Below are 18,828 nucleotides of genomic sequence, written 5' to 3'. Positions count from 1 at the left end.
CATAGTTTTCTGAGGTTAGAAAGAAGGTAATCAAGCATGGTCAACGTAAAGACTACAAAACCATCTTTAAAGAGCTTGATGTTGCTGTGAGCGCTGTTGCCAATTTCAAGAAGTTTAAGGCTCATGGGACTGTAGCCAACATCCCTGGACATGGTTAAAAGAGGGAAATTGATACAAAATGATGAGAGAGACTGTTCGAATGGTTGAGAGAGAACCGGGTACAACCCCCGGATTGAAACTCCAGGTGCAACAGTTTCAAGTTGCACCATTCGTCGCTGTCTGGGATAAAATAGGCTCTATGGCAGAAGACCCCACTTCAGAGAGAAACACAAAAAAGCAAACTCGAATAGCCACATTACTTCTGGGAGAATGTCCTTTGGACAGACAAAACAAACATAGAGCTTTTTGGCAAACAACTCTACAGAAGTAAAAAAAAAAACTGATACATGGAAGAGGCTCAGTGATGTTTTGAAGTTGCTTTGTTGCCTCTGGCAATGGGTACCTAGAATCTGTGCATGAGACAATGAAATCAGAAGGGTATTTTAGAGCAAAATGTACTGCCCAGTATCAAACTGTTGCAGCTCACGGGTCCTCCAGCAGGAAAATGACTCAAAAAGCACCCAAGAATGGATGAGAAGTAAACATTGGACTGTTCCGAAGTAACTTTCTATGAGTCCAGATCTGAATTTCAGCAAAACATCTGTGGAAAGAGCTAAAGCTCACAGTTGGGAAAAGACCCCCATTAAACCTGAGAGAACTGTAGCAGATTGCTCAAAAAAGAGCGGGCTGAAATCCCAGTTGAAAAGTGTAGAAAACCTATTCAGAGCTACAGAAAGAGCTTGATTGCGATTTGAGTGCCATCCTAATTTGTGTTATTGTTTTAATGCAATATGTGAAGTAATAAAGTGGTGTTTCTGTTCTATTACATTTAAAATTAAGAATGGTGGATACCAAATACTTTCGTTTAACTTTTTTCTTCGTTCAGAGAAAATTGTGTGGGGGGGGGGTTTCTCTCTCAAAAGTACAAATGCTTTTGGCCACTTCTCTGTGTGTGTGTGTGTATATATATATATATATATATATATATATATATATATATATATATATATATATATATATATGTATATATATATATATATATGTATGTATGTGTATATATATATATATATATATATATATATATGTATGTGTATATATATATATATATATATATATGTATGTGTATATATATATATATATATATATATATGTATGTGTATATATATATATATATATATATGCACTCGCGGGGTCTTGCAAAATATTGTATTTAATTCAAAACAGTGTAGTAACGTTTCGGGGTAATTAGCCCCGTCCTCAGACCAATTACCCCGAAACGTTACTACACTGTTTTGTATTAAATACAATATTTTGCGAGTGCGTCCTTTTCCACTATATATGCTACTTTTAATGCGCCCCCGGCACACTAACTACCATTGGGACAGTGAGTGCAGTATGTATGTATATGTAATACATATATGGCATGTTTAAAATGTAAAAGATTTTTCTTGCGTTTTATTGTCCCTTTAATTTTTTGTATACTTTCCATACATAAATATGTTCTTTTAATTTATTCAGCTTCAGTGTGTAGAAAAGTGATGTAATATCTGAAGGTCTGTGTAGTGTTTTTTCAAGAGCCCATCTCTGGTTTGGAAGCTGTGTTGGTCTTATTTCTGATATAAAAATTAGGTTAACATTAATTGAGGCGGTTTACAGCTGTTATCTGATCTATTTTTGTTGTTTTGTTTGTTTTTTGTTTTGTTTTTTGTTTTTTTTTACCCAGGTATGTGGATGCCAGGTCAGACAATAGGTAAGCAGTCTCCCATTAAATTGTGATGCTTGTGATTTTCAGGGACTCTTCACTTCATCCTTTCCTACCTTTTTGGTTCTTCCTAATACAGTCTTCTCCACAGGCGGGTACGGGTCACCTGCAGGCCGGGGTGCTCCTCCTCCTCCACCTCCTTCTTTTACTTCCTTCCTAGTGTCACCATCTCCAGGAGGATTTCCACCTACACAGGGCTTCACTACAGGATATGCAACACCACCTCCCTATGGTGAGTGCTGAAAATACTTGGTCTTCTTATCCCTTTCCTCTATCTGTATTTTCTCTGCCCCTCGTCCCTTACATGATTTTCCCCAACAATCCTTTTAAACTTTTTTTTTTTTTTTTTTCTTTATTTTGTAGGCTATGGTTATGGCCCAGCCCCACCTGAACAGTTTGTCACTTCAGCAGTACCACCACCACCTGCTACCCCTGGAGCAGCACCACTGGCATTCCCTCCACCTCCCCCAGGACAACAAGCTCAGGATCTGGGAAAGACTCCAAGTGGTCAGCCAGACTTTCCCTTTAGCCAGTTTGGTAAGTAGTATTCTGTCGTTTTAACTCCTGTCCCTGCCCACTTGAATTAGGGTAGTTGGTTTGCTGGGAGTCTCACTGTATGTTTTCCTGCAGAGCTAGTCACAGTATAAGTTCTGAGGGGGGAGCCAAGGTGATCTGTAGTTTCCCAGGTTTTGTGTTAATGATGTTTTGAGGTGCTTTGCACATTGCTGCTGCTGTCCCTTGCAACCCTATGCAACCCAAATTCCCTAGGGCCCATTCAGTAAAGTCAGAACATAGCACACAGCTCCACGTCTGACCGCACCAAGCCGCCCGCCTGGCTGGGTGGGATAAAAGGTGGGGGTTGTAGTGCATGCCTAACAAATCCCACATAAAAAAAAGCCTGAAGAAATCACTCTTTCCAGGAAATGCCTGCTTTGTGAAATTGTCCGAGTGGATTTGAGCTCTCTGAAGTCCATAAAAGGTAAGAGGCTGGTAGGTAGTTAGATCATCCTTCCTTAAGTTTCCTGAAGCAGGAGTCTTGTGTGGAGCATGTGCATTGGATAGTAGCCCAAGCACAAATTATTTAGCATTAAAGGACATAAAAGTGAAAATTTAAACTTTCATTAGTCAAAGCGTACATTCTTAATATTCATTCTTATTTTCTTCAAATTTACCCTTTCTCCATTGAATTATAGCTTCTTTCCATGAGAGCATATTTAGATAAGCTAGGAGCATGCACAATGTTTGTTACACTGTTTGACGGTTACATGCTCCTAAGCCTAATTTAGTATGTTGTAATGGAAAGAGGAACTAAGGTTCAACAAAGAAATATATAAATATATTTTCCTTTTTATTGTACGCTGTATCTGAATCCATTAAAAATGCTACACTTTAATCACCTTAGTCATACCAATTTGGCTTTTGAGGTATATGCATTCTGTTTAGAAATCATGCAACACTTAACCCCTAAATCTGTGAATGGGCAACTATTGTTAAAGGAATTGGTCAACTGGACACTGATCATAAATGAAAAGGATCTGTGCTATCCTTTTGAATAATGGTTACATGACAATGCCATCAGTAGAGGTAGCAGAAATTACCTTCAGTCTAACTCATGCAGAACAGAGAAATGTGTTTTCTGGGTCACCTATTTGGGGAAAAAATGGAAAATTGTCACCCTTATCCATTAAATGTAAAATTTACAAAACGTAAAAAAATCTAAGTTCCACTGACCTTCCTTTGACACCTACATGGGTTAGGATTCAGCATATGCTTCTTAGGATGATCTAAGTATGTAACTTTTTTATTTTTGATAAATGTTTAAGCTGATACTGTTGGGGCTCTTTAGTTAACAATACTAATAGAAAGAATTTGTTTTAGATTTGTAAAGGGCTGTGTGCTGAGTATAAATTAGCTATATGGTGCAGAGTACTTTTGGGCTCCAATTACAGAGTTGGTATCAACATCTGCATTTCTTAGTTGCTTTTTTTTGTATACAAGGTAATTCCAGGGGATACAGCATGCTTTGTCTTTTTTGTGTAATATTTAAAATGTTTAATCGTATAGAAGTAAACACTTTGTATTTAATATGAGATTACATTCTTCCCCTTCATTTTTTAATAAGACTTAAACCCCCCACCCCACCCCCATTTATTTAGATAAACATATTTTAAAACCTTTACTTAACATTTTGGTTTGTTTGTAAAGAATTACTGATCTACACTGGTACTGTGCAATGCAACTTCTGTTTCATTACTCTGGACATTCTGCTATGTTTGTTCAACCCATGCATGGGAATGAGTTCGAAAAGAGTACGTTTTCAACTCTTTTTATGCAAAAACCACACAATTTTAAACATTGTGAGAAAACTGTGTTTGTTTAGAAGCTTCCCTCATTTTGTTTTGTAACAGTACATGAAGCTAAGCTTTGGATATTTAGTTACACAGAGAAGGCATAAGCTTTATAAAGTTAGATTTCTTTCTAATGGCAGCGAGAGTCCACAAAATTCATTCATAACCTATGGGAAATAGCCCCCATGATGAGGCACACACTCCCCAAACAAACCATTAGATATCTTTCCCACTTCCCCTACCCTCCCAGTTCTTTGCCTTGTTTCATGGAGGTAGGCAGAGAGGTGCCCTGCTGAAGATTCTGATTTTTGTCCTCAATAAATGGTTTCCTGCAAGAGAGGGCAGAGAGCCATGTAATCCTCTTGGTCGTGTTTTGGTGTGTACTAGCTTCTGGATGTTGCAGGGAAGTTACCATGCCTCCTTCCAACTTGTCTGAGCTATCCTCCCTGTACAGACAAACCGTATTCGTTACTCTAATTTTTGTTTCAGGACCCAGTCTAGATGAAGATGACTGTCCTGTGTGTGTCTCTCTCTCTCTCTCTTCCCCCCCCCCCCCTTAATGACTTGGCTGAATATAGGGGGTATTGTGCATTGCTACACAGACCGGTTAACGGATTAGACCCTCACATGTAGGATAGGGGTTAACTAAGTTTTATCACATGACCAGATTATGTAATAAATCCAGGTAGGTTATGGAGACTTGGGATATGGCACACTGTGAGACATCAAGAGGAGGTTGTCGGCAATATTTCTTATGCAGGTGGTCTGCTGTAACACCTTAGAAGCGGCACCGGGTCCTCTGACTTGTCTCCCAATTAGTCTGCAGTTTCTGCTACCCTGAGTGCTATGCCGATTGCATGGAAGAGGATGGTTAAGCATGGTTCCTCTGAGTTTATGACCAGCAGTTCTTTGCGAGCTGCTTAGGTCAGCCATATGCAGCTTTTGGACGTGGATGATTCCTCAGCTACACTAGTAATGAAAAATAACTTTCATTCTCTAACTCCTCTGGAGAATCAGTACATGACTATGAGGACATTAATTTTAGTTTTAAAATTGAATCTGTAAAATATTTGCTTAAAGAGGTATTGACCACTCTGGGCGTACCTGAGTTTAAAAACAGGTACACAAATTAGATATGGTGTTTAACCCTAGGTTAAAGAACCCTGAAGTATTGAGTACCTTAATTGGTAGCGGATATTATAACCAAGGAATGGGAAAAGCATGGGGTCCCCTTCTCTACTTAAAGTTTTAAGAAAATGTTTCTTGTACCGGATAGCCATCTGGAGGTGTGGAATACTTGGTAGTCGGTGCCATTTTAACTCTGGCTTAACGCACTACTATCCCTCTAGATTCGAAGATAGGACCCTATGGATAGGAAATTAGAGAGATACTTAAGAGGTGTTTTTTTTTTTTTTTTTTTTTAAAGGAGGCTTACTTTTCCTACTGCTGTAAGTATTGCAGAAGTGTCTGGAGCTGCCACATTTTGGTGTGATGCCTAATCAGAATTGATTTTGGGAGAATTTTCAAGACCGCGTTCAGACCCTAAGAATGGCCAATTCCATTATTTGTGATGCCATCATCTAAATTATTCACCTCCAATGCGAAGTCTGGCTTTGCTTTGTTCACTAGAAGGGCTCTCTGGTTAAAGTCCTGGTCAGCGGACATGGTTTCCTAGTCAAGCCTACTATCTCTGGCCTTCAAAGGAAAGTCCTTATTCGTGCCAGACCTTTATTCTATCATTTCTACTGGTGGTAAAGGGGCCTTTCTGCCCCAGGAGAAGAAAACTAAAGCTAAGGGACATTCTATGGGACAGAGGAGCACTTGCACATCCAAGGCTGAAATGCCCAGGAGTACCTGGAAGCCTTAACCCGATGTGGAACAAGAACAAACAGCCTTAGAAATCGATCCCAGACAACAAGTCAGCATAAATGGTCAGCCCCCGACCTGGGCTTAGGTCAAGTAGTGGCAGGTTGTCTTGGTTCAGGAATGTGTGTCCTGTACCCTTTGGATCTGGACATTATCTCTCAGGGTTACACAATTTTCTGATATCGCCCTCCCAAGTAGCAGGTTCCCCCTTTCATGGGTTTTAGGGAGGCCGGATAAAAGAACAGCCTTCATATGCTGTGTAGACTATTTGGTATTTATGTCAATTATTGTCCCAGAACCCCAAGTGGAGAGGGTAAAGGGATTATATTCAAATCTATTAATTGTTTCCAAAAAAAGAAGGGAACCTTTCATCCCATCTTAGACCTGAAGTGTCTCAAATTCTTAAGGGGTACCTTCCTTCAAAATCACAATCGGGTGCATTCTTCCTCTTGTTCAGGGGGGTCAGTTCATGACCACCATAGATCTGAAGAATGCATACCTTCACATTCCCATTTACAGAGATCACTACCAGTACCTTTGTTTTGCTTACCTGGGCAAGCATTACCAGTTCATAGCTCTTCCATTTGTTTTAGCTGCGGCTCTGTGGATCTTTACAAAAGTCCTAGGGGCCCACCTTGCGGTAGTCAGGCTGCAAGGGATGGCTATTGTGCCATACTTGGACAACATCTTGGTTCAGGCACCATCTTTACATTTAGTGACATCTCACAATAATCAGGCAGCTTCCCCTAAGCATTCTTAAAGTATAAGCAATAGTAACCAATCTAATAAGGTCTCATCCCACAAGACAAGAGGGAATGTTAACTTGTTAACTTTTTAATATATATGAGAGATAAAAATAAACACAATAAAAACATCAAATTTAAAAATAAACCCAAGCATGTGCGGTCAGGTAATCAAAGTATCCTATAGCAACCTATCAAAAAAATCAGTCGAGTACAATATGGGCAACTATCCCCATTGAACTGTTACACGAAACAAAAGACCCTAATTATGGTCTATCTTTGACTCGTAAGCCGCCCAAGGGAGCAAAATAGGATGGCAATCTGCTATACTCATGTGTAACCCTTGTGCAATTACTAAAAAATAACTGGGTGTTTCCATACTAGTCTGAATTAAAAAAAAGTATAATTCAAAACAATATTACCAGATCTATGCGGTTTCAAAAAGACCCTAGATCTGGTAATATTGTTTTGAATTATACTGGGTGTTTTTTTTTTTTTGTTTGTTTTTTATTCACTCGTACGGGAATGTCCAGCTGTTTTTAAGAAATACCATTGGGGTTACACTTGAGTATAGCATATTGCCACCCTATTTTGCTCCCTTGGGCGGCCTACGAGTCAGACCATAGTTAGGGGCCTTTTGTTTTGTGTAACACATTTAAATGGAATGGTTACCTATTTTGTACTTGACTGATTTTTTGATGACCTTTGATAGGTTGCTATAGGATATACTTTGATTACCTGGCTGCAAATGCCTGTGTTTATTTTTTGTTTCTATTTTATTTTTTTAATAACTATTTATATAGTTACTGGATCCGCCACAACATGAAAACATTGTACAGAGAGTTACCTTTACATATACAGAGGTAAAAGAGGGAATGGCATACTCTCGCACCTCCTGTGTTTATTTTTAAATTCTTTCAATGATGGTTTTTGTGTGTGTTTTTTTTTTTTTTTTCTCTCATATATATTAAAATATTCCCTCTTGTCTTGTGGAATAGGACCTTGTTAGATTGGTTACTATTGCTTACTCTTTGAGTGCTATGGGGACGCTGCCTGATTATTTTTTTATTTAAAGGGACAGTCTAGGCCAAAATAAACTTTCATGATTCAGATAGAGCATGTAATTTTAAACAATTTTCCAATTTACTTTTATCACCAATTTTGCTTTGTTCTCTTGGTATTCTTAGTTGAAAGCTTAACCTAGGAGGTTCATATGCTAATTTCTTAGACCTTGAAGCCCACCTCTTTCAGATTGCATTTTAACAGTTTTTCACCATTAGAGGGTGTTGGTTCACGTATTTCATATTGATAACTTCACGTGCACAAGCACAGTGTTATCTGGGAGCAGGCACTGATTGGCTAGACTGCAAGTCTGTCAAAAGAACTGAAAAAAGGGGCAGTTTGCAGAGGCTTAGATACAAGATAATCACAGAGGTTAAAAGTATATAACTGTGGTGGCTATGTAAAACTGGGAAATGGGTAATAAAGGGCTTATCTATCTTTTAAAACTAAAAATTCTGGTGTAGACTGTCCCTTTAAGTATATAGAAGCAGGTCAGCATCCTCCATCTCGGATTAAGACACATTCTACTTTTGAGGTGTCTTCTTCCTGGGCCTTCAAGAATGAGGCTTCGGTTGAACAGATAAGTAACCTGGCTACTTGGTCCTCATTACATACTTTCACAAAATGAGGCATCATTTGGGGGCGAGGTTCTTCAAGCGGTGGTGCATAGTACTTAGGGCTGTTTTCCCTCCCTATTTTTTGTGTGGACTCCACAGCTTGGGTACATTGGTTTCCTATAGGCTATGAATGGATTTTGTGGACTCTCATTGCCATTAGAAAGAGAATCTAATTTATGCTTACTTGATAAATTCTTTTCTTTAAGACACGATGAGTCCACGGATCATCTTAATTACTAATGGGATATTCACCTCCTGGTCAGCAGGAGGCGGCAAAGAGCACCACAGCAGAGCTGTTAAATAGCTCCTTCCTTCCCTCCCACTCCAGTCATTCTCTTTGCCTACGTTAGTGATAGGAAGAGGTAAAGTGAGGTGTTAGATTATATTCTTCAATCAAGAGTTTATTATTTTTAAAGTAATGCCAGTGTGCTGCTTTGTTCTAGGGTGTAGCCATAGTCCATATCAGTCTCTACAGTAGAGCTTTGGTGGCTTTAAAGCAATGGGAACTTGTGGGACATAATTCTCACTGCACCTCCCATAATCTGATGCTGCCCTGACTAAGAAAACCTGAAGGATTTTTATTCAGGACTTTCGTCTCTTTTCCAAGTCCATAGGAGGGAGAGGACCTCTTAAACCTGGGGACTGCCTTGCTGCCAGGCAGAAAATGAGGTAAGTGCTAACCTTTTTTCTGGGGGTAGAGATCTCAGAGAAAGTTTGGGCACTTTCTAAAATTTTACATCCTAACTTTATTCTACTTGGATTCAGATTCTCCTAGTTTTAGTAGGAGACATTAAGGCAGTTAGGATGCAGGCACTGGCATGTCTCATTTCCCAGTCTAATAATAGGGCTGACTGGGTGAAAGACAGTAGCGTTTTTTTTTTTTTTTTTTCTGCACACAGAAATGTACATATAGGATTTACAGTGTGTGCTCTTAAACATGTGGAGTTGTCTACAAGCCTAAGGGGCTGACGACGACACAGAATCTGGGCAATGCTTATTATGTAACATCAGGTGCAAGACTCTAACAGTGGAGCTATCGGGCAGAGCAGCTGTTTAAGACCTGTTGCTGCTCAGTTTGCTGCTTGATCCGGGTGGCTATAGTTAGAATTGCGATCGGGAGATTACATGTTGCATTTTTTATTCAGGCATATGGAAGAGCTGTAGATATTAAGTGCCCTTTTTTGGACAATTTAATAAGGTCTAGCCTTTTGCTCCCGGTGCCTTTGCTCAGACAATGGCGACCGGGAGATGACTTGGGTAACACCCACGAGGGGCGGAGATGGTAAACAGCGCCAAGGTGTTTTCTCCTCCGTTCTGACAGTTATGAGTAATGCGCTCAGTGTCGGAAGACACGTATAAATTCTTGAGCTAAATGCTTGCGCTTCACTACTCCTCAGCTATCAGTAGCTCAGTGCATGGAGTTTATTGGGCTGATGGTGGCAGGATATCATCCCGTTATTCGGTTCCATCTTAGACCTCTGCAATTAAGCATGTTCAGGCTTTAGATTGGAATTATACAGAATTGTCTTTGAATGCCTCTAGAACAGGAGACGAGAAATTCTCTTCAATAGTGATTCTCTTGATCTTTTCTCTCAGGAAATCTGCTTTCGCAGACCACCTTGCGTGATTGTGACAATAGACTCCAGCCTTCTAGGGTGGGTTCTGGGGCTAACTAAGGGCTCAGGAGGTTTTTACTCAGCCAGAGTCTGTTTTCTTGTAAACTTTCTGGAACTGATGGCGATCTACAATGTTCTCCTGGCCTCAGTTAGATTCGGTCCAGATATCTGACAAATATCGTCAGTGGTTTACATCAATCATCAGGAAGGAACGAGGAGTTCCTTAGCGATGACAGAGGTATCCAAAATACTTCAGTGGGCGGAGGTCCATTCTTGCTGCCTGTTGGCGATCCACATTCCAGGAGTGGACAACTGGCAGGCGGTTTGCCTGAGCATGCAGACCTTCATCCGGAGGAGTGGGAACTCCATCCGGAAGAATTCTCCAGGTTTTTTCCCCGTTTATTTTTCTTCCTCGGGTCCTTGCTTGGATCAAGCAGGAGAGGGCATTGGTGATCCTCGTAACACTGGCTTTGCCTCGCAGGGTTTGGTATGCAGATCAGGTGGTCATGTCATCTTTGCCACCTTGGTGGTTTCCGTGTGGAAGGACCTTCTAGTTCAAGGGCCCCTACTCACACATCTAGTTTCTCTGAAGACTCCTTGGAGATTGGACGCTTACTTTTCCAAGCAAGGTTTTTTCTTCATTGAAGACCATGTTTCAGGCTTGTAAGCCTGTCACTAGAAAGAGTTATCATAGATATTTCTATTGGTGTTGATCCATGGGCTACTCATGGAGTAAAGTTTGGGCTCCTAGACCTTTTGTATTTTCTCCAAGTGGGTTTGGAGAATGGTTTATCTATTTTGTTACTCAAACGTCTGGCAGATTTCCCGGATGTACAATCTTTTGGTCGGGCCTTGGTCAGGATCAGGCCTGTGTTCAAACCAGTTACTCTTCCATGGAGTTTGTATTTAATTCTGAGTTCTTCCAGGGACTTCGTTTGAGTCTATGCATTCCTTGGATATTGCATTGTTTTTTTGGAAAGTTTTATTTCTTCTGCTCAGGGTCAGAACTTTTGGCATTGCAGTAAGCGTTTCCTTATCTTCCTTTCCATTCGGATAAGGTAGTTTTTCGTACTATATTAGGATTTCTTCCTAAAGTTGTTTCTGATTGAAACATTTATCAGGAAGTTGTGGTGGTGGTTGTGGTGGTGGTTGTTGTGGTGGTTGTGGTTGTTGTTGTTGGTTGTTGTTGTTGTTGTTGTTGTCTTGTGTCCTAATCCTCCTTCCCAGACGGAAGAAATTCTGCAAAATTTGGATGTGGTCTGTGCGTTAGTTTTATCTACAGACGACTAAGGACTTTTGTTAGTCATCTTCTTTTTTTTTTTTTGTGATTTTCTCAGGAAGGCGTAAGGGATTGAAAGCTACGGCTACTTTACTCTCTTTTTAGTAGAGGAGCATCCTATGTTTTGCATAGAAGGCTGCTGGACAGTTACGGCTCGTTCCATGAGGGCTGTTGCTTCCTCATGGGCGTTCATAAATGAAGCTTCTGTGGAATAAATTTGCAAGGCTGCGACTTGGTCTTCTCTTCACTCTTTTTCAAAGTTCTTAAAATTTATCTCGGCTGTGGCCGTCTTTGGGAGAAAGGTTCTTCAAGCAGTGGTGCCTTCCATTTAGGTTCCCTGTCTTGTCCCTCCCGTATCATCTGTGTACTCTAGCTTGGGTATTGAATCCCATTAGTAATTAAGATGATCTGTGGACTCATCGTGTCTTAAAAAAGAAAAGGAAATTTATGCTTACCTGATAAATTTATTTCTGTTTTTGACACAATGATTCCACGGCCCACCCTTTTCTTGTAAGACAGGTTTTGGGTTATTGTAAACTTCAGACACCTCTGCACCTTGGCTTTTCCTTTCTCTTCCTAACTTCGGTCGAATGACTGGAGTTGGAGGGAAGGGAGGAGCTATTTAACAGCTCTGCTGTGGTGCTCTTTGCCGCCTCCTGCTGACCAGGAGGTGAATATCCCATTAGTAATTAAGATGATCCGTGGATTTATCGTGTCAAAAAAGAAATAGATTTATCAGGTAAGCATAAATTTTCTTTTCTTCACAGTGAGAGTCCACAATACCCCAAAAATAGTGGTGGCAAGGTAAAGTATTTCCCATAGGTTATGAATGGATTTCGTGGTTTCTCACTGCCAATAAAGAAAAAAAATTCAGCTAAGCATAAATGTAGGTTTCTTTTTTAAGATGAGTCCCCGGATCATCTTAATTACTAATGGGATATTCACTTCCTGGTCAGCAGGAGGCGAGACTGTGACTCCACAGTTGTGGTTATCCCTTAGAAATCTATTAAATTGGACAGATACTTTGAGGTTCTTTCTTACTCGGACGTATTTCTAGTTCCAAAGAGAGCTTTGGAGATTATTACTAAGGAATGGGAGAGACCAGGCATTCCCTTTTCTCCTTATTTTCAAGATGTTTCCCATAGCTGACTCTTTTAAGGAGGCTTGACAAATGGTTCCTAAGGTGGAAGGGGCCATTTCCACCTTAGCTAAGAGAACTACTATTCCCATAGAGGATAGTTGTGCTTTCAAGGACCCTATGGATAAGAAGTTAGATTGTCTACTTAAGAAGATTTATGTTCACCAGGGTCTGCAATGGCAACCAGCTGCATGCATTGCTACCGTCACTAGCACGGCGGCCTATTGGTTTTATGCTCTGTCTGAGTCTCTCAGGACTGAGATTTCCTTTTGAAGAGATCCAGGACAGGGTAAAGGATCTGAAGCTTGCCAATGTCTTTATTACAGATGCTTCCCTTCAAATTATTAAACTGGGAGCTAAGATTTCAGGTTTCTCTATTCTTGCCCGCAGAGCGTTATGGTTGAAACCTTGGTCTGAGGATGTTTCTTCCAATTCTAAACTTCTGGCTATTCCTTACAAGGGCAAGACCTTGTTTGGACCTGGTCTTTTGGAAATTATCTCTATCACTGGAGGTAAGGGTTATCTTCTTGCAAAGAGAAATGGGGCCCAAAGGCACTACTGAAAAGTAAAAAAGGGAATATAATTATTAAAGGGACAGTCTACACCAGAATAGTTATTGTTTTAAAAGATAGATAATGCCTTTTTTACCCATTCCCTAGTTTTGCATAACCAACAGTTATATTTATATATGTTTTACCTCTGTGATTATCTTGTATCTAAGCCTCTGCAGACGGCCCCTTTATTTCAGTTCTTTGACAGACTTGCAGTTTAGCCAATCAGTGATGGCTCCCAGGTAACTTCACGTGCACAAGCACAGTGTTATCTATATGAAAAACATGAACTAACACCCTCTAGTGGTGAAAAACCTGTTAAAATGCATTCTTAAGAGGCGGCCTTCAAGGTCTAAGAAATTAGCATATGAACCTCCTAGGTTAAGCTTTCAACTAAGAATACCAAGAGAACAAAGAAAAATTGGTGATAAAAGTAAATTGGAAAATTGTTTAAAATTACATGCCCTGTCTGAATCATGAAATTTTTTTTGGACTAGACTGTCCCTTTAATAGCCACAACCAGGAGGGAATTATGTATTTCCCTTTCAGCAAATAACTAAATAATATAATTATATGGTGCTATGTACACTTAATTGAAACCAAAAAAAGAGGTATTACCTCTAAAAAAAAGTACATATAAATAGCACTCAAATTCCCTTTGTAAGTGGTGTCGACTGAGTATTGAGTGGCAGATAAACTAGGAAATTAAAATATAACTTTTATTGGGGCTTTAAAAAGAATGGTAGGGCAATACATTTAAAATTACAGCAACTGTAATAACTTAAATTCGGGACAAAGGCAGCAGTGATTGGAGTACCACTGGAGGGTAAAATCCTATATAATAAGAGTTATTAGTACATCTTATTGGTAAGTAGACCTAGGATATTACTGTAATCCATAGTTCTCCAACTGGTGTATTAATGGATATATAAGTGGTAATACAAGGGCAATCCAAAATTTGTATACACATCTAGTATAATGATGAAATAAGATGTTAATATGCAACAGACTAGAGTGGTTATGGGGTATTGTGTTATACCATGCACTTTGTATTGAGATCATTCACATAATGTGTGGAATATAGTAAAGATTGTCATGAACTTAGTAACTTTATCTGATATTATTTGTTATCACTACTGAGTAAAGTTTTACCACTAAGTTAGTGAAATTCTGTAGATAGAACAACTCCACATATAGCAATATAAGTCTGTATATTATACCACCAGTATTGTATATTGTGGTATACCTTGTACTTTATAATGAGATCATTCACATAATGTGTGGAATATAGTCAGATTGTCAGACTTAGTAACTTTATCAGATATTATTTGTTATATCACCACTAAGTAAAGTTTTGCCACTAAGTTAGTAAAATTCTATAAATAGAACTGCTCCACACATAGTAATAAGAGTCCGTATATTATACCACCAATATTGAAGGATAGCAGATATTTGGATAATTTGACCGTATTAAAGAAGTACCAGTTTTACTAATATAAATCTGCTATTCCCCCATTTTCTGAAGCATAAGAGATATATTAGTAAAACTGGTACTTATTTAATACGGTCAAATTATCCAAATATCTGCTATCCTTCAATATTGGTGGTATAATATACGGACTCTTATTACTATGTGTGGAGCAGTTCTATTTATAGAATTTTACTAACTTAGTGGTAAAACTTTACTTAGTGGTGATATAACTTAAATAATATCTGATAAAGTTACTAAGTCTCTGACAATCTGACTATATTCCACACATTATGTGAATGATCTCATTATAAAGTACAGGGTATACCACAATATACAATACTGGTGGTATAATATACAGACTTATATTGCTATATGTGGAGTTGTTCTATCTACAGAATTTCACTAACTTAGTGGTAAAATTTTACTCAGTAGTGATATAACTTAAATAATATCAGATATTGTCATGAACTTAGTAACTTTCTTTACTATATTCCACACATTATGTGAATGATCTCAATACAAAGTACATGGTATACCACAATATACCATAACCACTCTAGTCTGTTGCATATTAACATCTTCTTTCATCATTATACTAGATGTGTATCCAAATTTTGGCTTGCCCTTGTATTACTACTTATATATCCATTAATACACCAGTTGGAGAACTATGGATTACAGTAATATCCTAGGTCTACTTACCAATAAGATGTACTAATAACTCTTATTATATAGGATTTTACCCTCCAGTGGTACTCCAATCACTGCAGCCTTTGTCCCGAATTTAAGTTATTACAGTTCCTGTCATTTTAAATGTATTGTCCTACCATTCTTTTTAAAGTCCCAATAAGTTATATTTTAATTTCCTAGTTTATCCGCCACTCAATACTCAGTCAACACCACTTACAAAGGGAATTTGAGTGCTATTTATATGTAATTTGTTTTTTTAGAGGGAATACCTCCTTTTTGGTTTCAATTAAGGGTCATCTTCTCCCTCAAGATAAGAGAAACGAACAAAGGACGACAGTAATTTTTCGTTCCTTTCGAAATTTCAAAGTAAATTCTTAATCTTCCTTCTCTAAGCAGTAACAATCCAAATCTACATGGAGACCTAACCAGTCTTGGACTAAGAGAAAGCAGTCCAAGAAGCCTGCTATTGAATCCAAGACAGCATGAAGGGCATGCCCCCGATCTGGGACCGGATCTTGTAGGGGGCGGACTTTCCTTCACTCAGGTTTGGGTTCAGGATCCCTGGCAATAGAGATTGTGTCCCAGGGATACAAACTAGAGTTCAAAAGTTTTCCTCCCAGGGGCAGATTTCTACTTTCAAGGTTATCTGCAAACCAGACAAAGAGAGAGGCGTTCTTACATTGCGTAAGAGACCTCTCCGCCCTGGGAGTGATTGATCCTGTTCCAGTACTGGAACAGAGTCAGGGTTTTTATTCCAATCTGTTCGTGGTTCCCAAAAAGGAGGGAACCTTCAGACCAATTTTAGACCTCAAGAGTCTAAATACATTTCTAAGGGTTCTGTCCTTCAAGATGGAAACTGTTCGTTCTATTCTTCCCTTAATCCAGGAGGGTCAATTTATGACAACTGTGGATTTAAAGGACGCGTACCTACATGTTCCGATTTACAGGGATCATCAGGTTCCTAAGGTTTGCCTTTTAGGACTAACACTTCCAGTTTGTGGCTCTTCCTTTCAGGCTGGCCAGTACCCCCAGAATTTTCACAAAGGTACTGGGGTCTCTGTTGGTGGTGCTTCGGTCTCGGGCGTCCTTATCTGGACGATATTCTAGTCCAGGCGCCATCTTTTCAGCAAGCAAGATCCCACACCGACATATTGTTTTCCAAATTTACCTTCCACCTGTGAGTTCTCAGGAAAGATAAGAGTTCCCTAGTTCCAGACACAAGGGTCACCACCTTGGGAACAATAATAGACTCCCTGTCTATGAAGATTTTTCTGACAGAGGTCAGGAAATCAAAGATTATCAATACTAGCCTAGTCCTTCAGTCTTCTTCCCAGCCATCAGTGGCTCGGTGTATGGAGGTAATCAGGCTGATGGTAACGGCAATCAACATCCTCACGTTTGCTCGGTTCCACCTCAGACCTCTGCAGTTAAGCATGCTCAGACAATGGAACGGAGACTATGCGGACTTGTCTCCTCGAATAACTCTGGACCAGGAGACAAGGGACTCTCTTCAATGGTGGTTGTCTCTGGATCATCTCTCCCAGGGAACCTGTTTTCGCAGACCATCTTGGGTGATTGTGACAACAGACGCCCATTCTGAAACTGAGAGCGATCTACAATGCTCTCCTGGCCTGGCCTCGGTTGCCACGGTCCAGTTTATCAGGTTCCAGTCGGACAACATAACTTCAGTGGCTTACATTAATCATCAGGGAGGTACAAGGAGTTCCTTAGCGATGAGAGGTAACCAAAATAATCTAGTGGGTGGAGGCCCACTCATGTTGCTTATCGGCGATCCATATCCCAGGGGTAGACAACAAAGAGGCGGATTTCTTGAGCCAGGCAGACCTTTCATCCGGGGGAGTGGGGGCTCCATCCGTAAGTGTTCTCCAACCTGATTCTCAAGTGGAGTCAGCCGGAAATGGATCTCATGGCATCCCGACAGAATACCAAGCTCCCAAGATACGGGTCGAGGTCCAGGGACCACCAGGCAGAACTGATGCTCTGGCGGTTCCTTGGAACTTCAGTCTAGCATACCTATTTCCTCAGTTTGCTCTTCTTCCTCGGGTAATTGCTTGAATCAAACAGGAGAGGGCCTCTGTGATCCTCCATAGCACCGGCCTCGCAGGATTTGGTATGCAGATCTGGTGGAGATGGCATCTCTTCCGCCTTGGAGACTTCCGTTGAGGAAGGACTTTCTGATTCAAGGGCACCTTCCTTCACCCAAATCTAGTTTCTCTGAAGCTGACTGCTTGGATAAAATTTAAGCATTCAATCTCCAAGCAGGGGGGGTTTCTGACTCGGTCACAGAGACCATGATTCAGGCTTGTAAGCGTGTAACTAGAAGGATTTACCATAAGATTTGGCGTAAATATCTCTATTGGTGTGAATCCAAGGGCTACTCATGGAGTAGTTAAAATTCCTAGAATTTTTTATTTTCTCTAAGAAGGTTAGGAGAAGGGTTTATCGACGATTTCCCTAAAGGGTCAAATCTCGGCCTTATCTATTTTGTTACACAAATGTCTGGCATATGTCCCAGATGTACACTCATTTTGTCAGGCCTTGGTTAGGATCAGGCCTGTGTTCAAACCAGTTACTCCTCCATGGAGTCTTAATTTAGTTCTTCAAGGGGCTCCGTTTGAGCCTATGCATTCCTTATATATTAAGTTATCTTAGAAAGTTTTATTTCTTGTTGATATTTCTTCTGCTCGTAGAGTATCGGAGCTCTCAGCATTGCAGTATGAGTCTCCTTATTTTCCATTCAGATAAGATGATTCTACGTCCAAATTAGGATTTCTTCCTAAGGTTGTTTCTGATCGGAACATTAATAAGGAGATTGTTGTTCCTTCTTTGTGTCCTAATCCTTCTCAGAAGGAACGACTTCTGCACAATTTGGATGTGGTCCGTGCTTTAAAGTTTTACCTGCAGGCGACTAAGGACTTTCGGCAGTCTTCTTTGTTTGTGATTTTATCAGGAAAACGTAAGGGACCGAAAGCTAAGGCTATTTCTTTCTTTTTTGCTGAAGAGTATCATATGTTTTGCATATGAGACTGCTGGACAGCAACCTCCTGAGAAGGTTACGGCTCTTTCCACAAGGACTGTTTCTTCCTCATGGGCATTCAAAAATGAAGCTTCTGTGGAACAGATTTGCAAGGCTGCAACTTGGTCCTCTCTGCACACTTTTTCAAAATTCTACAAATTTGACACTTTTGCCTCGGCTGAGGCCGCTTTTTGGAGAAAGGTTCTTCAGGCAGTGGTGCCTTCCGTTTTAGGTGTCCTGTCTTGTCCCTCCCTTATCATCTGTGTACTCTACCTTGGGTATTGGATCCCATTAGTAATTAAGATGATCCTTGGACTCATCGTGTCTTTAAAAAAAAAAAAAAAGGAAATTTATGCTTACCTGATTAATTTATTTCTTTTTTGACACGATGGGTCCACGGCCCACCCTGTTCTTGTAAGACAGGTTGTTGGTTATTATAAACTTCAGACACCTCTGCACCTTGGCATTTCTTTCCTTAACTTCGGTCGAATGACTGGAGTGCGAGGGAAGGGAGGAGCTATTTAACAGCTCTGCTGCGGTGCTCTTTGC

The 18,828-nt window shown here is 40.0% G+C and overlaps 1 protein-coding gene across 9 annotated transcripts in view; it reads left to right on the top strand.

Moving 5' to 3' along the window:
• Window positions 1-18,828, top strand: part of DAZAP1 (DAZ associated protein 1) — a 99,982-nt gene that overhangs the window by 45,756 nt on the left and 35,398 nt on the right. For 3 of the 9 annotated variants that reach the window (XM_053702777.1, XM_053702776.1, XM_053702781.1), the window contains exons 9-11: window positions 1,823-1,849; window positions 1,941-2,093; window positions 2,225-2,398. In XM_053702777.1, coding sequence (XP_053558752.1) covers window positions 1,823-1,849; window positions 1,941-2,093; window positions 2,225-2,398 — 354 coding nt within the window. Of the gene's footprint in view, window positions 1-1,822; window positions 1,850-1,940; window positions 2,094-2,224; window positions 2,399-2,781; window positions 2,841-18,828 lie in introns of all 9 variants that reach the window. The other 6 variants (XM_053702782.1, XM_053702783.1, XM_053702779.1 and 3 more) reach the window with 4 other exon arrangements.

Source organism: Bombina bombina, chromosome 2, assembly GCF_027579735.1.
Source record: "Bombina bombina isolate aBomBom1 chromosome 2, aBomBom1.pri, whole genome shotgun sequence".
NCBI lineage: Eukaryota > Metazoa > Chordata > Amphibia > Anura > Bombinatoridae > Bombina > Bombina bombina.
The sequence above is the reverse complement of the archived record's forward strand: the minus strand, read 5'-3'. Positions and strand labels throughout refer to the sequence as shown.